This window comes from Parambassis ranga, chromosome 16, assembly GCF_900634625.1.
Source record: "Parambassis ranga chromosome 16, fParRan2.1, whole genome shotgun sequence".
NCBI lineage: Eukaryota > Metazoa > Chordata > Actinopteri > Ambassidae > Parambassis > Parambassis ranga.
In genome coordinates, this window is record NC_041036.1 from 13,520,889 (window position 1) to 13,540,521 (window position 19,633).

The window sequence follows — 19,633 nt, forward strand, 5'->3', positions numbered from 1 at the left end:
AGGGCAAATGAATCACATAAGAGGACTTTACAGGTACTGATTTGAAATGAAATACATCATTGTTGGTAACCCTGGAGTTTACAAAGTAGCCAGCCATTTATATGTACTGCAAGAAGCGGTTTAACCCTCTGAAACAATAGTCAACCTGGCTGGGTTTCAGGAAGTTTTCAGATATGATAAATACATGTAAAGGAATCAGTGCAGCGTCCTTTCAGTAGTTGATGACATAGTTGATGAACTTCACATTAGACATAGACACATAGTTTGAGATATACTGCAGTCAGTGAATGAACTGCTGTAAGGAGTAAAAAGCAGGTAAGTAGAAGCAGGCCCCCTAAGGGAGGTTATTACACATTGCCTCGGTACTGAGTTAATAAAGTTCCAGGCAGCTAGACGTCTTGGAAGTGTCTGACTGCTGAGATTCCCTATGGAAACCATATGTAAAATAACTCATTACCAGATAAATTAGTTTTTTTTAGATTCTTTAGAATAGTGTGTAATTAAAGAAGTTAAGAAGTTCACAAAAACACAAATATTGGCCATCTGGAAATTTACCAATTAGGTAGTTTTGGATGACTTTAATTAGATTAGATGAGTAGCATCGTTAGCATCAGTAAATCTTATCACAGTAATGATCTGTCTTGGGTGCTCATAAAAGAAAGTCCCTTAATTACAAGACAATTTTAAGTATAAAGCACACTAGGATAATCACTTTTTCCCCACTGTGTATCTATTTGGCATTCAGGAAGACTGCAGAGAGCAATTAGCCTGACAAAACGCATCCACACATGTCCGAGCTGTCCATTATGATCACAAACTTCCTCTGTGGCTTTTGTTAAAATGTTTAAAGAGAAGCTTAATTATCTGCTTTTGAAAGTTTGTGTTATGTTTGTGAAAAAAAACAGTCAAAGTCCTAAGGAGTATATTTTTTATTGCTGAAAGCAGTCCAGTTTTCATTAGGAATGAAATGAGGAATGCAGCAAACGACCTGAAAAACACTTCAAGCCTTTACACACACTATACTCTCCAGATGCTGTCAGTTTTAATATTCCCAGAAAAAAATAAACTACAATCCACATCAGCACAACTGAAATTGCATTTTGTTTCTAACAGCATGGTGTGTTCAGAGCCTGCTTTCAAAGTACCAATGGTAGATATGGCTGTTTGTCTGCAGTGTCATGTATTACACAGTAACACAGCACTGTGCTGTAGAGTTGCCTCAGTGGATACATGATTGAGGTACAACAACACATAACACAACACTCAGCGGCACCATCACAGACAGCACGAGAGACTGGTCACACAGCGAATAGGTCTGCTGGTGTGTCATGTTATTTATAATGACAGAGAGATGAAGCTGTGATGGCCCGTTTCTCTTTCTGTGCGGTTAAAGGAATAGTTTGACATCTACGATATTGTAAACTTGCTTATTTACTTTTAGGCTACACAAAAAAGAGCCAATGTCCTGCCCTGTGAACCCCACAGGTCCTTTTTACAGGAAAAATGAATGTTGCTTTATGGTGAAAAACTGCTTATTTTTTGATCCAGCTTGAAATGTTCTATGAATTACATGGATTGTCAATTAAAAAAAAGCAGTTTGTTGTAAAGCTGGAACAGAAATGTTCAGAGAGAATAAATGAGGTAAAAAAAAAAATCAGTCTAGCCATTATATGAAAAAAGATTAGTGGTCTTTCTAATCACACATTTTCATGCTGACAGTTTACAACAAACTACTTTCTGGGCTACAGAAGTGTGTGTTAAATTCACAAACATGAGAGTAAACCAATGGAACAGTTCAAACAGGAACAAAAAACACTTTGTCACCATTGACCGTATTTTTAGATTTTTCTGAAGTTGTAAGGAGTGGGGCAGGAGTTAGCAACTTTTTAGCGTAGCTGGGTACAAAGACAAAAATCAATAGCTTGGCTCCGTCCAGAGGTAACACAACCACAATGAAGGTACAGGTTATATTTTGTGACTTTGCGTTGATAAAACATTTAAGAGTCTTATACAGTGTTGCTTGTAGCCTCATGGTTGCATCAGGTTTTCAGGAACTTCCTCCCCCTAATAAAGTTAGTCTGATTTTATCATGACACAGCCAGGCTGGTTGGTTCCAGTCTGTGTGCTAAGTTATGCTTGTGGTACATTGGATCTACTGTACAAACAAAAAGGTTTTAAATGTCGCTTTTACCTTAAGACAGGCAAATGTCAAACAACCCCTGTAATTTTAATTTTCAGCAGGCTCAGCTGATCAGACCCACTCTGCTGCTAAATAAACATGCTGAATGAGTGTAGACAAACTCTGTGTGGAACACACCATCAGCATCTATAGGAATATTTTTGTAGTAGTTAAAACACTACAGGTTTAATTCTTCAAACTCCTTGTCCAGCAATACAGGATTCAACAGCCCTCCCCGACCCGAAAATATGATTTCCACCAAATGAAATATCACTCTCTGAGACAGTACAGTCTAAATCAAAACCAAGATTAGTTATAATACTGGTTAACAGAGGAATTCTGTGTGAAATGTTATTGGTTCTAGTATCACTCATATCCCACCCCACACCCACTAAACAAAGAGTCATGCTCTGGTCTATAAAGAAAATTCAGGTTTGCATTTTTAAATCTCCAGCTGCTCTGAGAGCCAAATGGCTGCTCCAGTGAATGACATCATATCAACAGTGCATCTTGTTTGTTTTAACCTCCTTTTCTAAACTTTGGCATCTCAGCTGTGAGGTCAGTTATTGAGGAAACGATCGAACACCAGTCAGTTTAATTATTCCAGGCTGATAGAAGTTACTTTGTTCGTTCATCTCTGAGAACTACATGCCAGATATAACGTTTAAATCAAACCAAACCAAACCCATTCCTAGAAGCAAAGCTATAGAACAAGCTTCATGGAGAAACAAAACGATGAGGTGGAGCAGAGGCACAGCGTGGAATACATGGATATGCTTTGTTTAGTATAGGAAGAATTAGATGGGCTGGATTAATTAGATCATGTCAATATACAAAGAAAGACATGAGGAGTGGAGTGGCAGGAGAAAAATGAGCAGAAATACTAGTTTAGGAAAAACAAGGAATGAAAAGTACACTGGGCCAGATGGGGAAACGTTGGGGAAGAGGAACAATTTATTTCTTCCTGCGTCCCTCTAAAGCTACTCGCACTCATTTTCCCGAAGGACATTGTACATGTTGACAGTGAAGCCAGATGGTTTATCGTCCTTCCATCTTGGGTGTCCACACCCCTCGTCTTCATCATCCCCATCCTCATCGTCATCTGCGTCACGGTCTCTCTCTTCTTCTGGCTCAGTGCTGGACTCTCCATCTTCCTCATCATCCCTGTCCCCAGCTTCTTCTTCATGAGTTGCCCTTCCTTGTAGAGCCATAATGTCTGGCAGGTCTGGATGATTTTCCCAGTGTTCTGCAGACCGTCAATAATACATTAATGCTGCCTACCTTCCATTTTAACTTTTTATACACATTTGAAATGAGGAGAGTCGAGCATCTCTTACCTCTCAGGCAGCTGTAGCCAGGTGGTCTGAGGCAGAGGCACAGTCTACCATCAATGGCCAACCTAAGAAGACTATTAGCTGCACGGTAAACATCGTTGCGAGCTGCTTTTGCTGTCTTGTAGCCTCTCCTCTCTGCCCAAGCTACAGAACAGAAATAAAGGGATCAACAATAACCAACAACATCCCATCATATTGCTGACCTGTTTCCAAATACTGTGTGCTGCTTCACTAGGTCTTATTTTGCTGAGGTAGTAGGAAGGTAAAAGCTGTGTGATTAAATACCGCCTTACCCTCACACACATCCCATGCAGTCCAGCTGGGCTCAGGCCCCTCCTTTACTTGCTGGGGTTTATTCTCAAGCAAACTGGGGTGTTTAAGCTTCAGTATATTAAGGAAGGTGGTCCTTTGACACAAATAACCAACCGAGCTGTAGGGGTCCTGCAGCTGAGAAACTGGGTAGATGCCTGCCAGAATCTATGAAAACAAGAAGAAAAAAAAATAATTAAAAAGAGACCCTAACTCTGTAAGTATCCAAACACAACCTAAAAACCTATAAGCTGCCACCACACAGAACAATTCTGGGATTCTCCAAGAGCCTTTGAAGGACACTTAAGGGGGGCTGTGTAAAATAATAATCTTGTTTCCTGGATGTGTGAGAGGTTTCATTCAACAAATTTACCTTTCTAATGAACCTAATCCAGAAAGAAAATGTGTGAATTTGTGATTAGGTACACAAACATGGACTTGTACCTGTAACTGTTTATTAACACGGGAGGGGAAGACCAGCCCAGGGCAGTCACAGAGTTTGACCGTCGGGGTGAGGTAGTAGGTCTGGAAGTATTTTGTGTGGCCTGGGGTTCGAGACACGCTCACCACTTTCCTCCCCACCAGGCTGTTTATAACAGATGATTTTCCAACATTGGGAAAGCCTAAAAGAAGAAGTATGTGTTAAAATATTGAGAAGTTTGCTTTGGTACAAGTTTTTGTGAATGCAACTGAAAACTCTCAAAAACTCACCTATGCAGCCCAGTGTAAGAACTCCGTCTTTGTAGAGCTCCTGTGATGGGTTGCTCATCTCCATTGCACTGTCACTTTGATGCTCCATTAGCACAGAATCTGCTCCTTCATCTGACCGCTCTCCCTCCAGTCGCTCGGCAACAGCATCTCTCTGAATCTTCTGCTCCCAGCTGGACAAGTCAACTATGGAAAGAAAATAACAAGAAACATTTCGAGAACCAGCACAACTGGACCCCTACACATGAACAACAACAACTTCATTACTTTTGAAGAAATACAGCAGACAGACCTCGCCCTGATGTGATCTCCTGGCAGGCCTTCAGAATATCTAGAGGACCCCCAGCATGACTCCAATCAGCCATCCTCCTCATCCTCTTTTTCTGAAGCACTATAAACAAAGAAGATATGTGATGTGGTTATGTGGTGCAAATAAAACACAGCACTTTGTTTACGGCTCTGAAACAGGTTAATGGGTCTGATCTGATTCAATGTTTTACATATCTCTCTTACTCTTCTTCATAACCTCTTCTACATCCTTCTCCTCACCTGTACTATAAGGCTGTCCGGGGTGGGAGGTGAAGCAAACTATGTGCAGGTGGGGAAACTGTGAAGTCATGTAGTGTTTCCAGGCAATCACCAGCGGGGGAGGACACAGGTCAGCTTTGTTCAACACCAGGACCACCTGCTTCTGTAGATCTCCTGTGATGTAGTGGTACAGTGTCGGAGGGAATTGTAGCACCTGGGTGGTTCACAAGAGGACACCCTTGTATAAATAGCAAGTATGGCTTATTCAACAACTAAATCCCTAAATCATATCATTAGTAATAGTAACAAGCCAAAGTTAGCTCTGCACTACAGCTGGAGACACAAAGTAAGTAAGTTTGGTTTTTAATGTGAAATTAAATCATGTGCAGCAGATCACACATTAGACAAAGTGGTTAATAAAATGTGATCACATAGAAGTGAAGTAAAATTCTCATAAAACTCAGGTCTCTAAAGGTGCACAGCAAGTGTTTTAAGCAGAAGCCCAAAATCTGTGTCATTTCTCTCATTTGTCTCGTTTGTAAATGTGTCACTCTGTTGTCGCTTTTGGCTTGTATTTTCTGTGCACACTAAGGACTGTTATTCCAGCAAATTAGTCAGGAAAAGGACCAAAAAATAATGAACAATGCATTAGATAGAGATATTTCTTGACTGTGTCTCCATCTAGTGGCCCGATCCATCCTGCAGGCTTTACCCTAGAAGCTCACCTACCGGATGCCTAATATCAACGATGAGCAGGATGACATCTGACATCTCCAACACCCTCCATAGCTGTCTCCATGTCTAAATGACATAAAAAATGAAGAATGAGAAGGCAGTTGACAACAAAGATTTACCAAAAACAGACACAATAAAAAAACTGAATTATGACTATAGGACGTATTCAGCACAGTGACATATTCCCATTTCCCTCTTAAAGTCAAAAAATGTGTTACAGCAGATGTAAGCTAATGCACCAATTAAAATTATTATAAAATAATATTGAGTGCTAACTGCTTACAAACTTGTTCAAACAACCATCTTATTCATTCCAAGTTATTCCACTGCCATCTTCAGCCCACTTAAAAAGCTATCATCTCTACTGAGATCCGCTTATTACACTACCTGCTGCTTCAGCTGTAATGATCTACTAATGATCTGCAGAGTGAAATATAGTGTTTTCACAGCCTGAAAAACCTGCACAACAACACAGCAGGTAGATAATATTTGATTCTGCTTTTCACAGAGGAAAATAGCAGATAATATGCAGGTATGTCCTGAACTTATTTCTAATCTCCATGCAAACCAAATAAAGTTACCAGTACGTGGTACATCCTGGAGCCATTTACTCAATGTCATTCTGAACAGATATGTCTTTACAAAGAAAGTGGCAAAACAAGTCAACTGGGTCAGCTAATTTACGCTGTTGTCAACAAGTTCAATGGGATTCACAAACACTGATTTTGCACAGAAAATGTGTTCAGCTTTTCTTCCACCTAAAACCAAATATCACAGAACAGGGACCATGACCGCAGACATGTGTAAAGTTCACTACATTACTTCCAGATTGTGCTCAAAGTGGCTGAGTGAGCCAGGTGGGTTTCTTGAGTGCAAGTCATCCAGGAACTCTCTGTACGATTTCTCCTCTTTCCTCAGCAGGTTCTCTCTTGTCATTTCATAATTCCAAGCGGGCCGTCGTGGGAAACCAAGACCTGAAAGTGAATAATCAAGTTTTAGCATGTTAAGCACTGACCCACTTCATTAGCCCAATCTGCTCCTCTATTTGGCTTATTTCAAGGCTGTCATGCGGAGAGCACTAAAACATTACAGCCAGACCTTTCTCTGAAGGGTAGATGTCATTGATCTCAACTTCAAGTTCTTTGTCTGAGACTGGCTGCAGCACTTTCTCTCTGGCCAGCTTCTTCCTCCTCTCCACCTCTTCTTTACTCTCTTTCTCAAACTGCAGATGGAACCTGAAAAATGGAGTTAAAAGGGGATGTATAAGTATATAAGTATAAAGTGCTGAACTATTTACTAGACCCACGTCATTTTTATTAAAATTAATAAACTTAAATTTGTCTCAATTTCTAATAACAGACACCTAATATTAGAGGTGCACTGGGACACAATGTCACCCATCAGTTCAGCTTCCCATGGGGACAAGGGCTGTGGCGTAGCTTCAGCAATGCTAAAAACACTGGCTTCATATGATAATGACAATTCAAATAATAATAAGAAATTAACTAGCACAAAATCTGTACTTTTACAAATATAATGTATATTATTCTCAAAGTTAGCATGAATACTGATACTGACAACTCACCTGTTGGGGTCATATCTACCTTCTCTGGTGAATGGCTGCTGATTTATTTTTCTAACATCAGTAGTCTCACTGTCTGAGGTATCTGACTGATGCTCTCCTCCTCGCTCCACACTGGCATTGCGGCTACTCGGCCCAGAGCCTGTGTCACCTAGGAAACAAGCAAACTAAGATTAGAGAATGAAATAATAAAGACTAGAAAAGCATTTCCTGAAGAAAATGCAAGTTTGATTGCCACAGCTGAAGCATTGCTTTGAATGCTGATGTGAAGGATTGCTCTGAATTGCTGAGGCTGTGTGATTTGAATGTGGAAAAGTAGTATACAGCTGAAGGATGATCAATAAGACAGATATAATGCTTAAAGTCTGATAAAGACTACAAATATGGCTGCTTTGAATGGTTTCTTGAAATTTGCAGGAGTAGCATTTTGCAGAAGACATGGTTTGAAGGGCTCTCTCATTGACTCCCATGTTAATTTGAGGGTGGAAAATGTTTAATATTTGTAATTATTATTGAAGGTTTCCGGGAATGTCCTGAATGAGCTGAATCTTTTGAATGGTCAATGCATTCTGAAGCTGAGCCAAAAAACGTACGGAATAATAACAAGCCTAGCAACGGTAATCAAACTAAATATTCTAAACCTGCTTCCAAGTGAAAAATATTAAGCCACTTTTAGTTATTTGTTAGTTTGACATGTAATGCTATGTTCATTGCGAGCACTTACTTACTGTACATCACAGTACATAGAAATCTTGAAACCGACACCACTGTTCGCGAGCCTAAAGACAGTACCCTATCCCATGACAGCTAATCATTTGGCATAATATCTGTTGTCGTTTATAACTTAATTTATAACTAATTATTTAATGCTTTTGTGACAAACAGGCAAGCCTTTATTACTCTGAATGTTCTGGTTAAGTTCGAAGGCAACTTAACTGCACACTGCTTTATACCGTCAGCCACCACAAACACGGACATTAGTTTTACATGCCAAGGACGTGCTCTGACAGTAACATTACAGGCAATACACTATTTAAAACCACACAGACACAAAGACAAGCCGCTCGTAGCTTAACTATTTTCAGCTGTACAGCACGAACCCTTAGCTAACTGCTAACGCTAGCATGCTAGTGCTAACAGCGACATGTCTTTACCTCTTTTTCGTTCCCGTTTTACTTGTAGCTGTTTCTTCTTCTGTTTGTTGCTGAATGGCTTTTTTCTCGGCATATTTAAAAAAATAAGTTGGTTGCTATATTCAACTGTGTATCGCTGTCTATACCTTCACACACAGCTTTCTTGTTAACGTTATTTACATGAGTGAAGTTTCTCGACTCCTACACTTTTCAGTGACGCCATATCCACTGCAGACTGCGGAGAATGACGGACGAAACCAACTGCACGTCCTACCAAAACTGTCAATTTGGAAAAAAATCTGGGTTTAATTTACATTAACGTAAAAGGACAAAACTATACACGAGTATATAAGCTCAAAGTGCGCATTGGTATAGTCCAATATAACAACGCTATTAATGAAACGAACAGCAAACCCCTGCACTGTTGTGGTACAGTCCACTTTTGTAAACACCTCACACAATTTGCACATTCCAGCAGACACACTGAAAAAGAAATATACCTGATGCACTGTAGCATGGTATATTGCAAAACAAGCAGCAACCTCTCTATTAGCAAATGTACCCATAATTCATATTTTTAACAAAAGAAAAAGGTATTTTGCAATACTGAATGTTAATTAAACCTAATGTAAAAGAAAAAAAAATCTTCTTTGACATTTACGGATATAACTATTTTGCCACTAATGTGAAACAAATTAAATATGTTTCAGATTGTTTATTGTATTATAAGCAGAAAAACACACATTTCAGATGTGTCAATATGTCTATAAAGAAGTAATATAAACAGTTACCGTAAGTATAATAGCAAGAGCACATTTGGATAACACTACACACATAGCAGTACAACAGGATTACATGAAACGTAAACTGGCTCGGCACTCTGCCACTGGTCATGTGATGACCCACAAATAGGTCTACACGCAGATGACCACATCCTTTAACAAACATACTTTATAACCTGGCAGTATATATGTCTTTATATACTTGATTGATTTTTTTTTGTTTCCTGAAAAGGAAATAACCTCCATGTCCCTTTTAAGATTAAAAAAGATCACAGACGTGTATGTAACAACATAGCAGAGGTAAGAAGTGATAACACTGTATGAAAGTATAAAAATTTACCTTCACAGTCAACAGCCAATGTCATCAGCAGAGTTACCATAAATTGATATAGCCCAAGCTGTAGTTGTAGGGAAGAGCAGTGGGTGATAATATCACAGAAGCAGTCTTTTAGACGCTTCCTATCATAAAACCATCACTGTGATGGACTGAAACATACTTTATTGCAGCCTTTACATGCACTTTCTATTCAGACAGGACAGTTAAGCAAAAGGAAATTAACTGAAACAAGGCAAAAGAAAAGAAACAAACTCAAAAAACACATAACAAAATTAGTCTTCAGTATGCTGTCACAATAGACTTTGTCCAGTCTGCCTCCAATCATAATTTAGGCACAGTCATGGGTTCCAAAGTTTCTGTTTCATCTTAGTATTGCTTTAATCCATTGACTCTCAAGCATCCATTTCCTGTTATTTTGAATAAATTCTAACCAATACTCCAATACGCCCTTCTTTCACCAACTCTAAGAGTTAAGGTGGTCCACTTGAATGGTGGATGCTGACACAGTCAGACAGAGGTCCTTGTGGGAAGCAATGTCAGCTGCGCTGACGGGTTTGTACTGAATGTCACTGGCAGACACTGTCTTGTAATGATGAAGGTCAAATGGACAGGAGATTTCTGTCTGAGGGTAGCTGCTCTGACTTTGTCCCTGCGGGCCTCCACCTGCTGCTCCATTCCCAGCTCTCCCAGGTCGACTCGATCCTCCATCTGCACTCTCTACCCGGCTCTGAGCTCCAGCCTGGCCCTGGGCCTGGCTTTGGTTCTGTTGTGTCGGCTGTGCTGTCATGACTGCTGGTGCAGTCAACTGGTCTGGGTTGTGTTTCTCCATGTGTTTCACCAGATACGTCTCCTGAGATGAGGGGAGGATAGGTAGAGGGGAAACAGTGGACACATGACTACACGGTGTAAAGTAGCTGCCAGGTGTCTGATGCCAGTGAGGCGTTTCATAGTGTTTCATGTAGAAATGCTCTTCAGAAATGGACATTTGTCTTACTGAGGTGTAACTGCGGTTGCAGAGACCACATGAGTAGATCCTGGCGTGTTTGACCGTGTGTGTGGACATGTGCACCTCCAGGCTTGCTGCGTCTATGTATCCTTTATTGCAGTTGGGGCACTTGTAGGGTTTGTCTTTGTTGTGTTGACGCCGATGGGACTGGGGAAAAAATTGTTATTGAAAAGAAGATAAAAAAGTGTCACAGTACAAGGCGTGTTATACCAAAACATTACATGCACTGCATGCAGACGAATAAATTCTTTCACACCTGTAAATTAGAGAGTTGTGTGAAGGATTTCTCACAGCCAGGGTGGGCGCACTTGTATGGCCGATCTCCAGTGTGAATCCTGAATAAAAAACAAACAAACACACACATGTGCATACACAGACTCCTATCACTTTCCAAGTGATCTAACCTGACCATGCATACACATGACACAGGCTGAGGAGAAACCCAAGACCAGTGGCTGACTTACCTGCTGTGCTGCTGAAGGTGACTGAGCTGTCTGAAGCATTTTTGGCAGTACGAGCAAGTGTAGGGTTTCACTCCAGTGTGGATGCGGATATGCTGGGCCAGGTAGCTCGAGTTGGCAAATGACTTGGTACAATGGGGACACTTGTGTGGCTTTGACTCTGTGTGGTTCCTGATAAAGGCAGATTAGAGGGTGAAGGAGAAATGGACACAAGATTGTAAGGGTAAAGTGAAGAACAACAAGTGAAGAAAGTGAAGAACACGATCAATTTGTCCAAACCTTTCAAGAAAAACATAGTTTGTAAAAATGTACTGTAATCATGAGTCTGATCGTTATATCAAACGATACGTATCACCTACATATCCGACATAACCATCACAATGTAAAATGTTTCCCAAAATATTGTAGGTCTACCAAAAGAGACAGGGCTTCTCCTGTTTTTACCTTCTACTTTCTAAATAGAGCTAATTATACTTTATCCTTCATCGTGCCGAAAAAATGAATATGTCTGGCCCACCTGAATTAGATTTTTCCAGATTTAAACATGGATGTTCTACAGAGATTCATTTACAATGTATTTACACTGTATGCATCAGCTTTTCATGCCTCTAAGAAAATAATTGATAAAAAAAGGGGGAAAACAGCAGAGCATGAAAGCAAAGCATGGCAGCAAATGGCTTCAATCACACATCACTACTCAATGAAAAGAGTGAGGAAAAAGCCTTGATAAGAACAAAAATATGTACACAATGGGTTATTCAATGGCACTAGGTGCACCTATGATTGTTGTTTAAGTATATTATGTATATGTGTGTTTATGGAGGAAGCAGTGGCAGAAGAACAGACACGACATGCACAGAAAAGAAAGTGATGGAAGGACACTACAATGCAGTGCAAAGAGTATGCAGGGAAGCAAGAAATGAATAAAAAGGGTTTATATTCCTATTGCACAAATTAAATTATTCAATAGAACACCATGCATTTTAAATGTTCAGTTTGGTAATATTAGAAATCAGGAAAAGTATTTTTTAAGGGCAAAGCCCCAACTTGAAAGGTTTCATTTGAATTCTAATCTTCCTGAAAAGGTCACTGGATGGAACTGGTAGCATGCGAGCCAACATCCACATGGCAATGTAATATGCATCTGCACGCCACTACACTTCTTCCCCATGGGGAAAAGGATGACAAAAGTCTTCTAAAGTAGACTTTGCAGGACAAGTTAAGAAGGACAGGGGATGCTGTACGGGGTTGGTATTGGGGAGGGTGGGGTCTGCAGTACCGTGTGTGCTGCTGTAAGTGACTGAGCTGCCTGAAAGATTTCTGGCAGTAGGAGCAGGTGTAAGGCTTGGCCCCGCTGTGGATGCGGATGTGCTGGGCCAGGTAGCTGGAGTTGGCGAATGACTTGGCGCAGTGAGGACACTTGTGAGGTTTGGCCTCTGTGTGCGACTTGGAGTGGATCTGCATATCAGACTTATTGAAGAAGGTCGCCGCACACATCCGGCACCTACAGGCGGAGAGACACAGAAATGGGAGGACGGGATGGAAAAACAAGGGAGGAAAGAAAGAAGAGGGAAACATACACAAAAGAAAGAAAACAGATGGAGATGGGGAGGAGGAATTAGGAAGGAGGGATAGAAGAAGATAGGACAATGAAGCAATGAGAGTAAATGAAAAGAAATGGCATAAAAGAAGGGAGACAGAAATGGGTCAAACCAAATGTAAAAGACACAACCAGACAACACAGAAAGATGTGGAAGGAGAAGTCAGTGAAAAGTGAGGGGAAAAGATACGTAGATACTATAAAAAGTGGAAGAGCAGGACACAGGAGTGTGAATCACAACTCAAAGAGCATGCTTTATAAAGCAGAGAGGACAGCAGAGGGCAGGTTCATGTCCGGTGTGTGCAGAGGCAGAGAGCGTCTATGAAGCACTGATGTATTTGTTTTCTCAAATACATTGAGGAAAAAAGAATCAACCATCCACTATAAAGCAGGCATGTTCTGCCACAACATGCAGTGTTCAGAAGAGGTGTCTGTGTGTGTCAGGTGCTTGTATGCAGCAGTGCCTAGCTCATCTAAAGAAGCTGAATATCTGTAAGCTAATTTCAACAGGAGACAACAGGTGTACTTGCATTCCACAGCCAGAGCAAGGACAAATGGAGATGCACAGCAAGTTTTCTGATTTTGTTTTATTTTGCATCATACCTGTACGTCTTATTGCCGTCCTTTGGACCATGGTCTTTATCCTCATTTGACAGGTCATATGGATCTCCAGGAGGATGCACCAAAGTTGTCACCTATCGAAAAGAAAACTGCAATTAATTATCCAGTTTATATTATCGCCTTTTTCTCTCTGCATTTCCAACTGTCCTCTTACATGGTCCCCTGCAGACAGATGAGCCAGTATTAGTGTTTCATTTCCTGGTCCACCTAGAGGACCGACCCTCGTCTCTGTTAACTTCTTCTTTCTTCCTCTTTTTGATGGCGCAGGCATCACGACCACATGGGAGGTCCCATCCCCTTCTTTTTTGTCTAAAACAAGACAGAAATGGAACAGAAGAAGGATCAGCAGCTAACTGGGAGTGGAACAAGAAAAAAACATTTTCCTCTCTACATTGGTCTGGATTGACACTCGGCTGAAAATGCTGCGATAGGTTTAATGTTTTTATTCATTACTGAAGTTTCTTTTGAATAAAAAAATAACAGACACTAATATTTAAAAAGCAAGTTGTAACAGCATCTGTTGCACTAGAAGATATTTGTCTTTTTTTCTCAGAAAACACTTAAAAGCAGAAAACAAGGTAGAAGCACAGGCTGGATGAGAAATTAGATTATTCAATATCAATATAAGTTTTTCTGTTCTTTTTTTGTTTGTAGCTACTCAGATCAATTTGTGCTTCGATAACAAGAACTGAACTGTTCATAACTTGGAGATGCTATTGACACACATACTAAACAAAAATCCAATATTATTTTCACTCAGACAGTCTGAGCATTGAAAAGGGCTCAGCTTCATTATGTTGAATAAGTTGTGTTTTTGTTGTGACTCTTGAGGACAGTAGTGTACAAATCACAAGAGGTTATCAGGGATCAGTGCTGACTTTGAAATATCATCACTTTAGGGATGTGTCATGTTTAATGTACACTTAAAACACTTTAGTCAGCCACTACATTACAGCGATTATTTTAATATATTTCTTTTACCAAAGTCTTAAAGGTAGGGTAGGAGATTTCATTCTGATGCACTTTTTGTTAAATTACTGTAACTTCTCTTTACAATCCGATAGCAACCGATTAGTTCGGCAGTTTTGCATTAAAAAGAAGAATATTAATCATCTTTGGAAGCTATAAAACACTAAAAACATCAGACAAACATCAAACATCTTCCTGCTCTGCGTGCACCAGAGAGGTACGTGCATGATGGCCGAAGTCACAGACAGTAGCTTGTCTTCAGGTAATACCATTGACAGTAAAATCTATGGACAGAGCTTCCGTGACGTCACCCGTTTGTTTCTGAAGAGCCGTTTTGAGGCTCGGTGGGAGGTTCCGGGACGTGCTGACCGCCGCCATGTTGACAGCGTCACGTCCGCCAAAACTCTCAAATATGGACAAAGAGGGGGAGCAGGAAACTCACGCTGTGATACGGCAACTGTCTGTCACTCAAGCGGCAACGCCCATAATTAGGCGTAATTTTAAGTCCGAATACAATTGAAACGAGTGGGCTGTAAAAAAATTCACCCCCCCTACAATTGACACTAGAAGAGAACCTATCATCTGAGACCAGAGTGGTTTTTTTGTACCAGGCTGTAAACATGTTAATTTCTGCTGTGAAATCGGCCATTTTAACATGGGAGTCTATGGGAAATTACTCGCTTTTGGAGCCAACCCCCAGCTGTTGCAGCGTGAATTACAAGTTTTGACACTTCCGCATGGGCTTCCACTTTGAGCCCTGAAGGTTGCCGCTTGGGTAATACATGTCCATGTGGTTGGGAGGCGTGGCTTCGGGCTGAGCTCCAAAGAAAGGGGCGTGTGTTTACTTTCGAAATCTGGCTGACTCTGAGTTTTCAAAATCTCCTACCCTACCTTTAATACTTAATGCAACCTGCAACTATCATCGACCAATTTAACCGATTATACCCTTTCCCACTGAATAAAACCAGATGTTAGTGGGTTTTTTAGATCTGGTGTGAAAGGGGCTTGATATTCTATAATGTACCTTAATTTGTACATTCATATTTCTACTGCATTACAGACATTAAACGATTTTATTTAAAAAAAAAATACAATAACATGTATGGTTGTATCACCTGAAGAGTGGAGCGCTGAAACGATCATGGTTGTAGCTGGATGTCCGGAGACGAATGACTGAGAGGAGGTGGGAGAAACAAGCGTTCCCTGAGGTGTTGTGATTACCAGACCAGCTGCAGAGACAAAAAGGATTACAGTCAGAAATGAACAGGGTCCTTTAAGTTCAGGAACTTCCTCCAGGGAAGAGCCCTACTCTTCCCTCATCTGAGGAAAACCCTGAGGATGTAGCATGAGCTGACATACACAGATTTTCCTTTTACTCCCAGTTGTTCTCCTGGCAACATTTGTTCCCGTTAGCTAAATCATTTAATGCACTGCTGTTACTTTATGATTCAAAACTTAGGCTAGGCACTAAATCCAGCATCAGCATTGTTTTGATATTCACTCAAATGGCTGACAGACCCACCTGCTGTCATGATGCCTGTGGAGGGGACAGGCAACACTGTGATGTTCTGAGTGCTGTGAGGAGGATGGAGGTGTGCTGCACCACCAGCCTGCCCTCCTCCATCTGTCTTGGCCCCAGGATTGGGGATGGTGAGGAGTGCCGTTTGGTAGGGGGATGCAGTGGATGGAGCGAAGGAAGCATTCTTTTCATGTTGTTCTTTCACCTTGTTTAGGAACATAGCATTCTCAATCTGCCAGGAAAGAGAAGTTTCTGTTAATCTGTCGACTTCTCATGGTTACACAAAAGTTAAGAAAGATCTATTACTGTGAATGGCAAGTATTACAGTGTGGTTTAGAATAACTATGTGCCATACAGACGGATAAATACCGTAAGGACATGTCACAGGGGAATAGGAACCTTTAGAGGCACACAGTGTGTTTCTACTGCAGGAACAAGTATTAACTGTGTAAAGGGATGCGCTCTGGCCTAACTGGTTAAACCAGATGAGAATGCACATGATCGAAGCATGTGGAATTATTGTGCGTGCGCACACACACCACTCATACTGTAGTTCAGTAGACTATAATGCAGTGAATGCACAGAAAACAAATATAGTCAGAAGGAACCTTTAAGTTCCCTGAGAAAAGCAACTAACAAACTCAAGTTTAGATGCAGACTTGGGTTAATTATTCGTTTAAGTCTACTCTCTGAAGAGTCTTGTTTAATTCAGCTATATATACAGTAAGTATAACAACCTCAGAGGTCTTTTCCACTCTTACCTGTCCTGGTACAGTAGGGACAGGAGACCAGAAATATGATGAATTAAAGTGAGAATCTTCCATCATTTCTGCAAGGACACAAAAGCAGCAAAATTAGGAGGCTTGACAGGCCTAACTAATAATAGTACATCAAAATCAGTTAAAAGGTCAATCCAAACAAACTTAAAATCATGTAAACAAAAATGAAATACAGTCTAACTTTTTTAAAACTTTTGACTTGCTCTATATTTAGTCTTCCCTCAGTGATTTATAGTATGAGGAGTGGACAAAATATAAGTTAAAACAATTCAATGACAACACAAACTACAGATGCCAACAATGGCCATAAAACTGAAGCAGCAGTACATCCATAAAGCAGAAATTTTGACCTTCAGAATTTATTGGGACATCTCTTTCATCAGCCTCATTACATTAAAACCACAAAAACATGGCATCACATTTCCCCCCACAATGATTTATAAATCATAAATGTGGCTTTATACTTTACAATCCAATGCGATGGATTGTTTCACACACCAACGAGCATAAGCTAAATCAATAAATGTGAATAATGTATTATTTCTTTAAGCCCCTGTCTTGAGCAGACTGTCCCGGCAAACGTTCCAAAATGGTCCCACCCTCTATGTGCATCGTATTACTAAAATAACACAAAATCAGGTAATAAAGCTGTATTCAGCCGACACTGTACTCAATATGATATTACAGGCAGAATTATGGTTTACTGAGTATTTCTTCACTTAGTGTAGCAGGAGATTTTTTTTCCTTCCTCATACCTAAATTTTAAACAGAGGCCTTAAACTATAACCTGATGTCATCTGTGGAAACACCTTTAAAAACTAGCTGTCAAAATAAAGCATCTGTTCAGACCATCTTCAACCACTGCTTCTTTCTGTTGCCACCAAACTTAAAATACAGCAATAACTCCTGGTGGTTTCTCGCTACATGCTGCCTCTTCCAAAAACCTTCTATTTGGCCACAGATGTATAGCCTGAAGCCCTGAAGCCTGGCAAGATGGACTCTTGTTTGACCAAGTGATCTGACAAAGGCTTCACACTCTAATTAAAACAGTAGTTAAAGGTAGAAAAAAGGAAAGATGTCAGTCTGGCATACTTGCCAACCCTTGTTTATTGGAGGCATGTTGAAATCAGTGTTAGACCTGAAGTGCCAACCTCCAACAACTGCAGAGCAGAAATAAACACGTCCGCATCTTCGTACAAAACATTGATTTTTCCCTCTATGGACAATTTCCTTGTTCATGATGTACATAAGGGGGAAATTTATATAACATAAGAGGGTGTCACAGCCACCCTCCCATTTACCTGTGGATGACATCACAGAGGGTTATTCATGTTTAAATTCAGCCTGTAGGTTTTACTGATATCATTTATGTTGACTCCACTAGAGTCACATTTGCCAGGAACCTGAAGCTGAAGCAGCTGAATAGAATGATTTCTGAACAGATCTGAGGGACTGCTGGAAGTTATGTTATGTACACTATGTACTAATACACTATGGTGTTTAACACGTTAAAAAACCACCAGTAGGAAAACAGCCAGAAACCATCCATATGGTCTGAAAAAACAAGATTCTGATTACATTCATAAATTCATGAATGAGATCATTAAACGGTAATAACCACGACGTAACGCAGCGTGAAGTTAAAGCTTTGTTACCTGCAAAACAAAAAAAATCAGTAATTGAACAATATTGAGGTGAATTCACAGTAAATCCATAAACTTGGATAAGTTGGCTCCACAGTGTGACATCGCGCTAACTGAACTACAAAACACCTACTTAATAAAAATGTTGCATATAACACATACATAATGTTTACAATAAGCCGCTGCTGAAGCGAACGACTCCATTTCGGATCCCTGCATCTTAATCAGGCCCTCCGTGCTGAGTTACATACAGTTAGCAGACAGACAGTGAGCCTGCAGTGCCCTCCCGCATGAGGAGAAAAATAACAGCAAAGAAAAAAACCAAAAGGATAAAAAAAACTGAAGCGAAGAGAAAAAAACCAATAGACCGTCCTCACAGACTTCCGGCTGTGTGGACGGGCGGAGAGGCGGCAGCAGCAGTGCGCTGCAAATCTACCCAAAATTACTACCGACTGCATGGAGAATAGTGGTGTTTACCGGTGCCGACGACCCAGTCTTCGTTCACGGAGCTCCACTGTGCCGGAAGGATTTGAAAACAGGTTTCAAATCTGTCCAAATTCCTTCAAATCAGTGAAGTTTTCCCTCCTCTCGTCTCTCTCTCTCTCTCTCTCTCTCTCTCTTTTTTCTCCCCCCCCCCTCCAGTTAGCCAGCTGCTTCGTCTAGCCTCACTTCCTCCGGATAAGGTCGTCAGACAAAAGGAGCGTGTGTGCCGACGTCACTTCCGTTTCGTTTAGAATAAAACTGTCTGCAGATTTGTGTCCTTCCTTTAGACAAAGTCTGGAGATGAAGCGTGTCTTTACGTGATGGCCTTTACTCTCCTGCATTCAGTTTGCAACGATGCATTCAGAGGCTGTCGGTAATAAAAGAATTCACCATGGTGCCTGTTGGAAAGTTGATAATTTGTGACAACAAAAATTAGACTAGAAACATGTAGATGAATGTGGTACGAAAAAAACACATTTAGAGGATGACAACTAAATACAAAAGTATATAACTCTTTATTTACGCTATAACATTTCCTTATAACTAATAAATACTACTACATAGGATACTGGATACTGGTAAGGCCTGGTAGTTGTTGTCAAATAGATTATTTAATTATGCTGTCATATGTTACTATGGTAGCCTATGCATTAACATTCTAGTAATTAATTTGTATTATTATTTATTTTTATTTGGTGTTATTCACGAAATGGTTCGTTTCGCTGTTGAAACCCAGAAAAACAAGCTGAGGTGAAAGCACGTGAATGCAGCACAGCTAGCTACTGTTCTGTCCTCCGGTTTGTTTAAAGGGATTTTCAGGTGCTGTGTTTCTGATTTATCCTCCTCTAACATCAAACCTTCCAAACACAGTCCTCTTATTTCGTGGATGTGAAGTGTTACAAACCACTGATGTACTCATTTATGA

General features: G+C 40.5%; 2 protein-coding genes across 5 annotated transcripts; both read right to left on the reverse strand.

Annotated features, from left to right (window-relative positions):
- Positions 1–1,010: 1,010 nt before the first annotated feature.
- On the reverse strand, positions 1,011–8,817 carry gnl1 (guanine nucleotide binding protein-like 1). Its single transcript, XM_028424429.1, has 12 exons — positions 8,530–8,817; positions 7,379–7,526; positions 6,892–7,028; positions 6,616–6,767; positions 5,788–5,859; positions 5,080–5,272; positions 4,823–4,921; positions 4,534–4,716; positions 4,267–4,445; positions 3,807–3,990; positions 3,517–3,657; positions 1,011–3,425 (listed from the first exon to the last, which is right to left on the reverse strand). Exons 1-12 carry the CDS (start codon positions 8,600–8,602, stop codon positions 3,160–3,162), a joined length of 1,827 nt encoding a protein of 608 aa, XP_028280230.1. The 5' UTR covers positions 8,603–8,817; the 3' UTR covers positions 1,011–3,159.
- A 426-nt stretch (positions 8,818–9,243) lies between these two features.
- Positions 9,244–18,942, reverse strand: znf384b (zinc finger protein 384 b). 4 transcript variants are annotated; one of them, XM_028424433.1, is made up of 11 exons: positions 18,703–18,769; positions 16,565–16,632; positions 15,807–16,035; positions 15,400–15,513; positions 13,470–13,624; positions 13,298–13,389; positions 12,374–12,598; positions 11,098–11,265; positions 10,890–10,968; positions 10,622–10,780; positions 9,250–10,477 (listed from the first exon to the last, which is right to left on the reverse strand). In XM_028424433.1, the coding sequence occupies exons 2-11, from the start codon at positions 16,628–16,630 to the stop codon at positions 10,091–10,093; spliced, it is 1,674 nt and encodes a 557-aa protein (XP_028280234.1). In that variant the 5' UTR covers positions 16,631–16,632; positions 18,703–18,769; the 3' UTR covers positions 9,250–10,090. The 4 variants fall into 4 exon arrangements, with proteins under 4 accessions (XP_028280231.1, XP_028280232.1, XP_028280234.1 ...); XM_028424430.1 differs by having other exon boundaries at positions 9,244–10,780; positions 18,703–18,942; XM_028424431.1 differs by lacking the exon at positions 18,703–18,769 and adding an exon at positions 18,388–18,513 and having other exon boundaries at positions 9,244–10,780.
- Between the last annotated feature and the right edge of the window lie 691 nt (positions 18,943–19,633).

What these genes read in the sequence shown, in the direction of transcription:
- znf384b (XM_028424430.1), bottom strand. Translation starts at nt 16,630, where the DNA reads ATGATGGAAGATTCTCACTTTAATTCATCATATTTCTGGTCTCCTGTC. An exon ending in TCCCTACTGTACCAGGACAG is followed by an intron (nt 16,036 to 16,564) that starts GTAAGAGTGGAA and finishes CTTTCCTGGCAG; the next exon opens with ATTGAGAATGCTATGTTCCT. An exon ending in CACTTACAGCAGCACACACG is followed by an intron (nt 11,266 to 12,373) that starts GTACTGCAGACC and finishes TGCCTTTATCAG; the next exon opens with GAACCACACAGAGTCAAAGC.
- gnl1 (XM_028424429.1), bottom strand. Translation starts at nt 8,602, where the DNA reads ATGCCGAGAAAAAAGCCATTCAGCAACAAACAGAAGAAGAAACAGCTA. An exon ending in TCTTACACTGGGCTGCATAG is followed by an intron (nt 4,446 to 4,533) that starts GTGAGTTTTTGA and finishes TTCTTCTTTTAG; the next exon opens with GCTTTCCCAATGTTGGAAAA. An exon ending in GTGTTAATAAACAGTTACAG is followed by an intron (nt 3,991 to 4,266) that starts GTACAAGTCCAT and finishes TTGTTTTCATAG; the next exon opens with ATTCTGGCAGGCATCTACCC.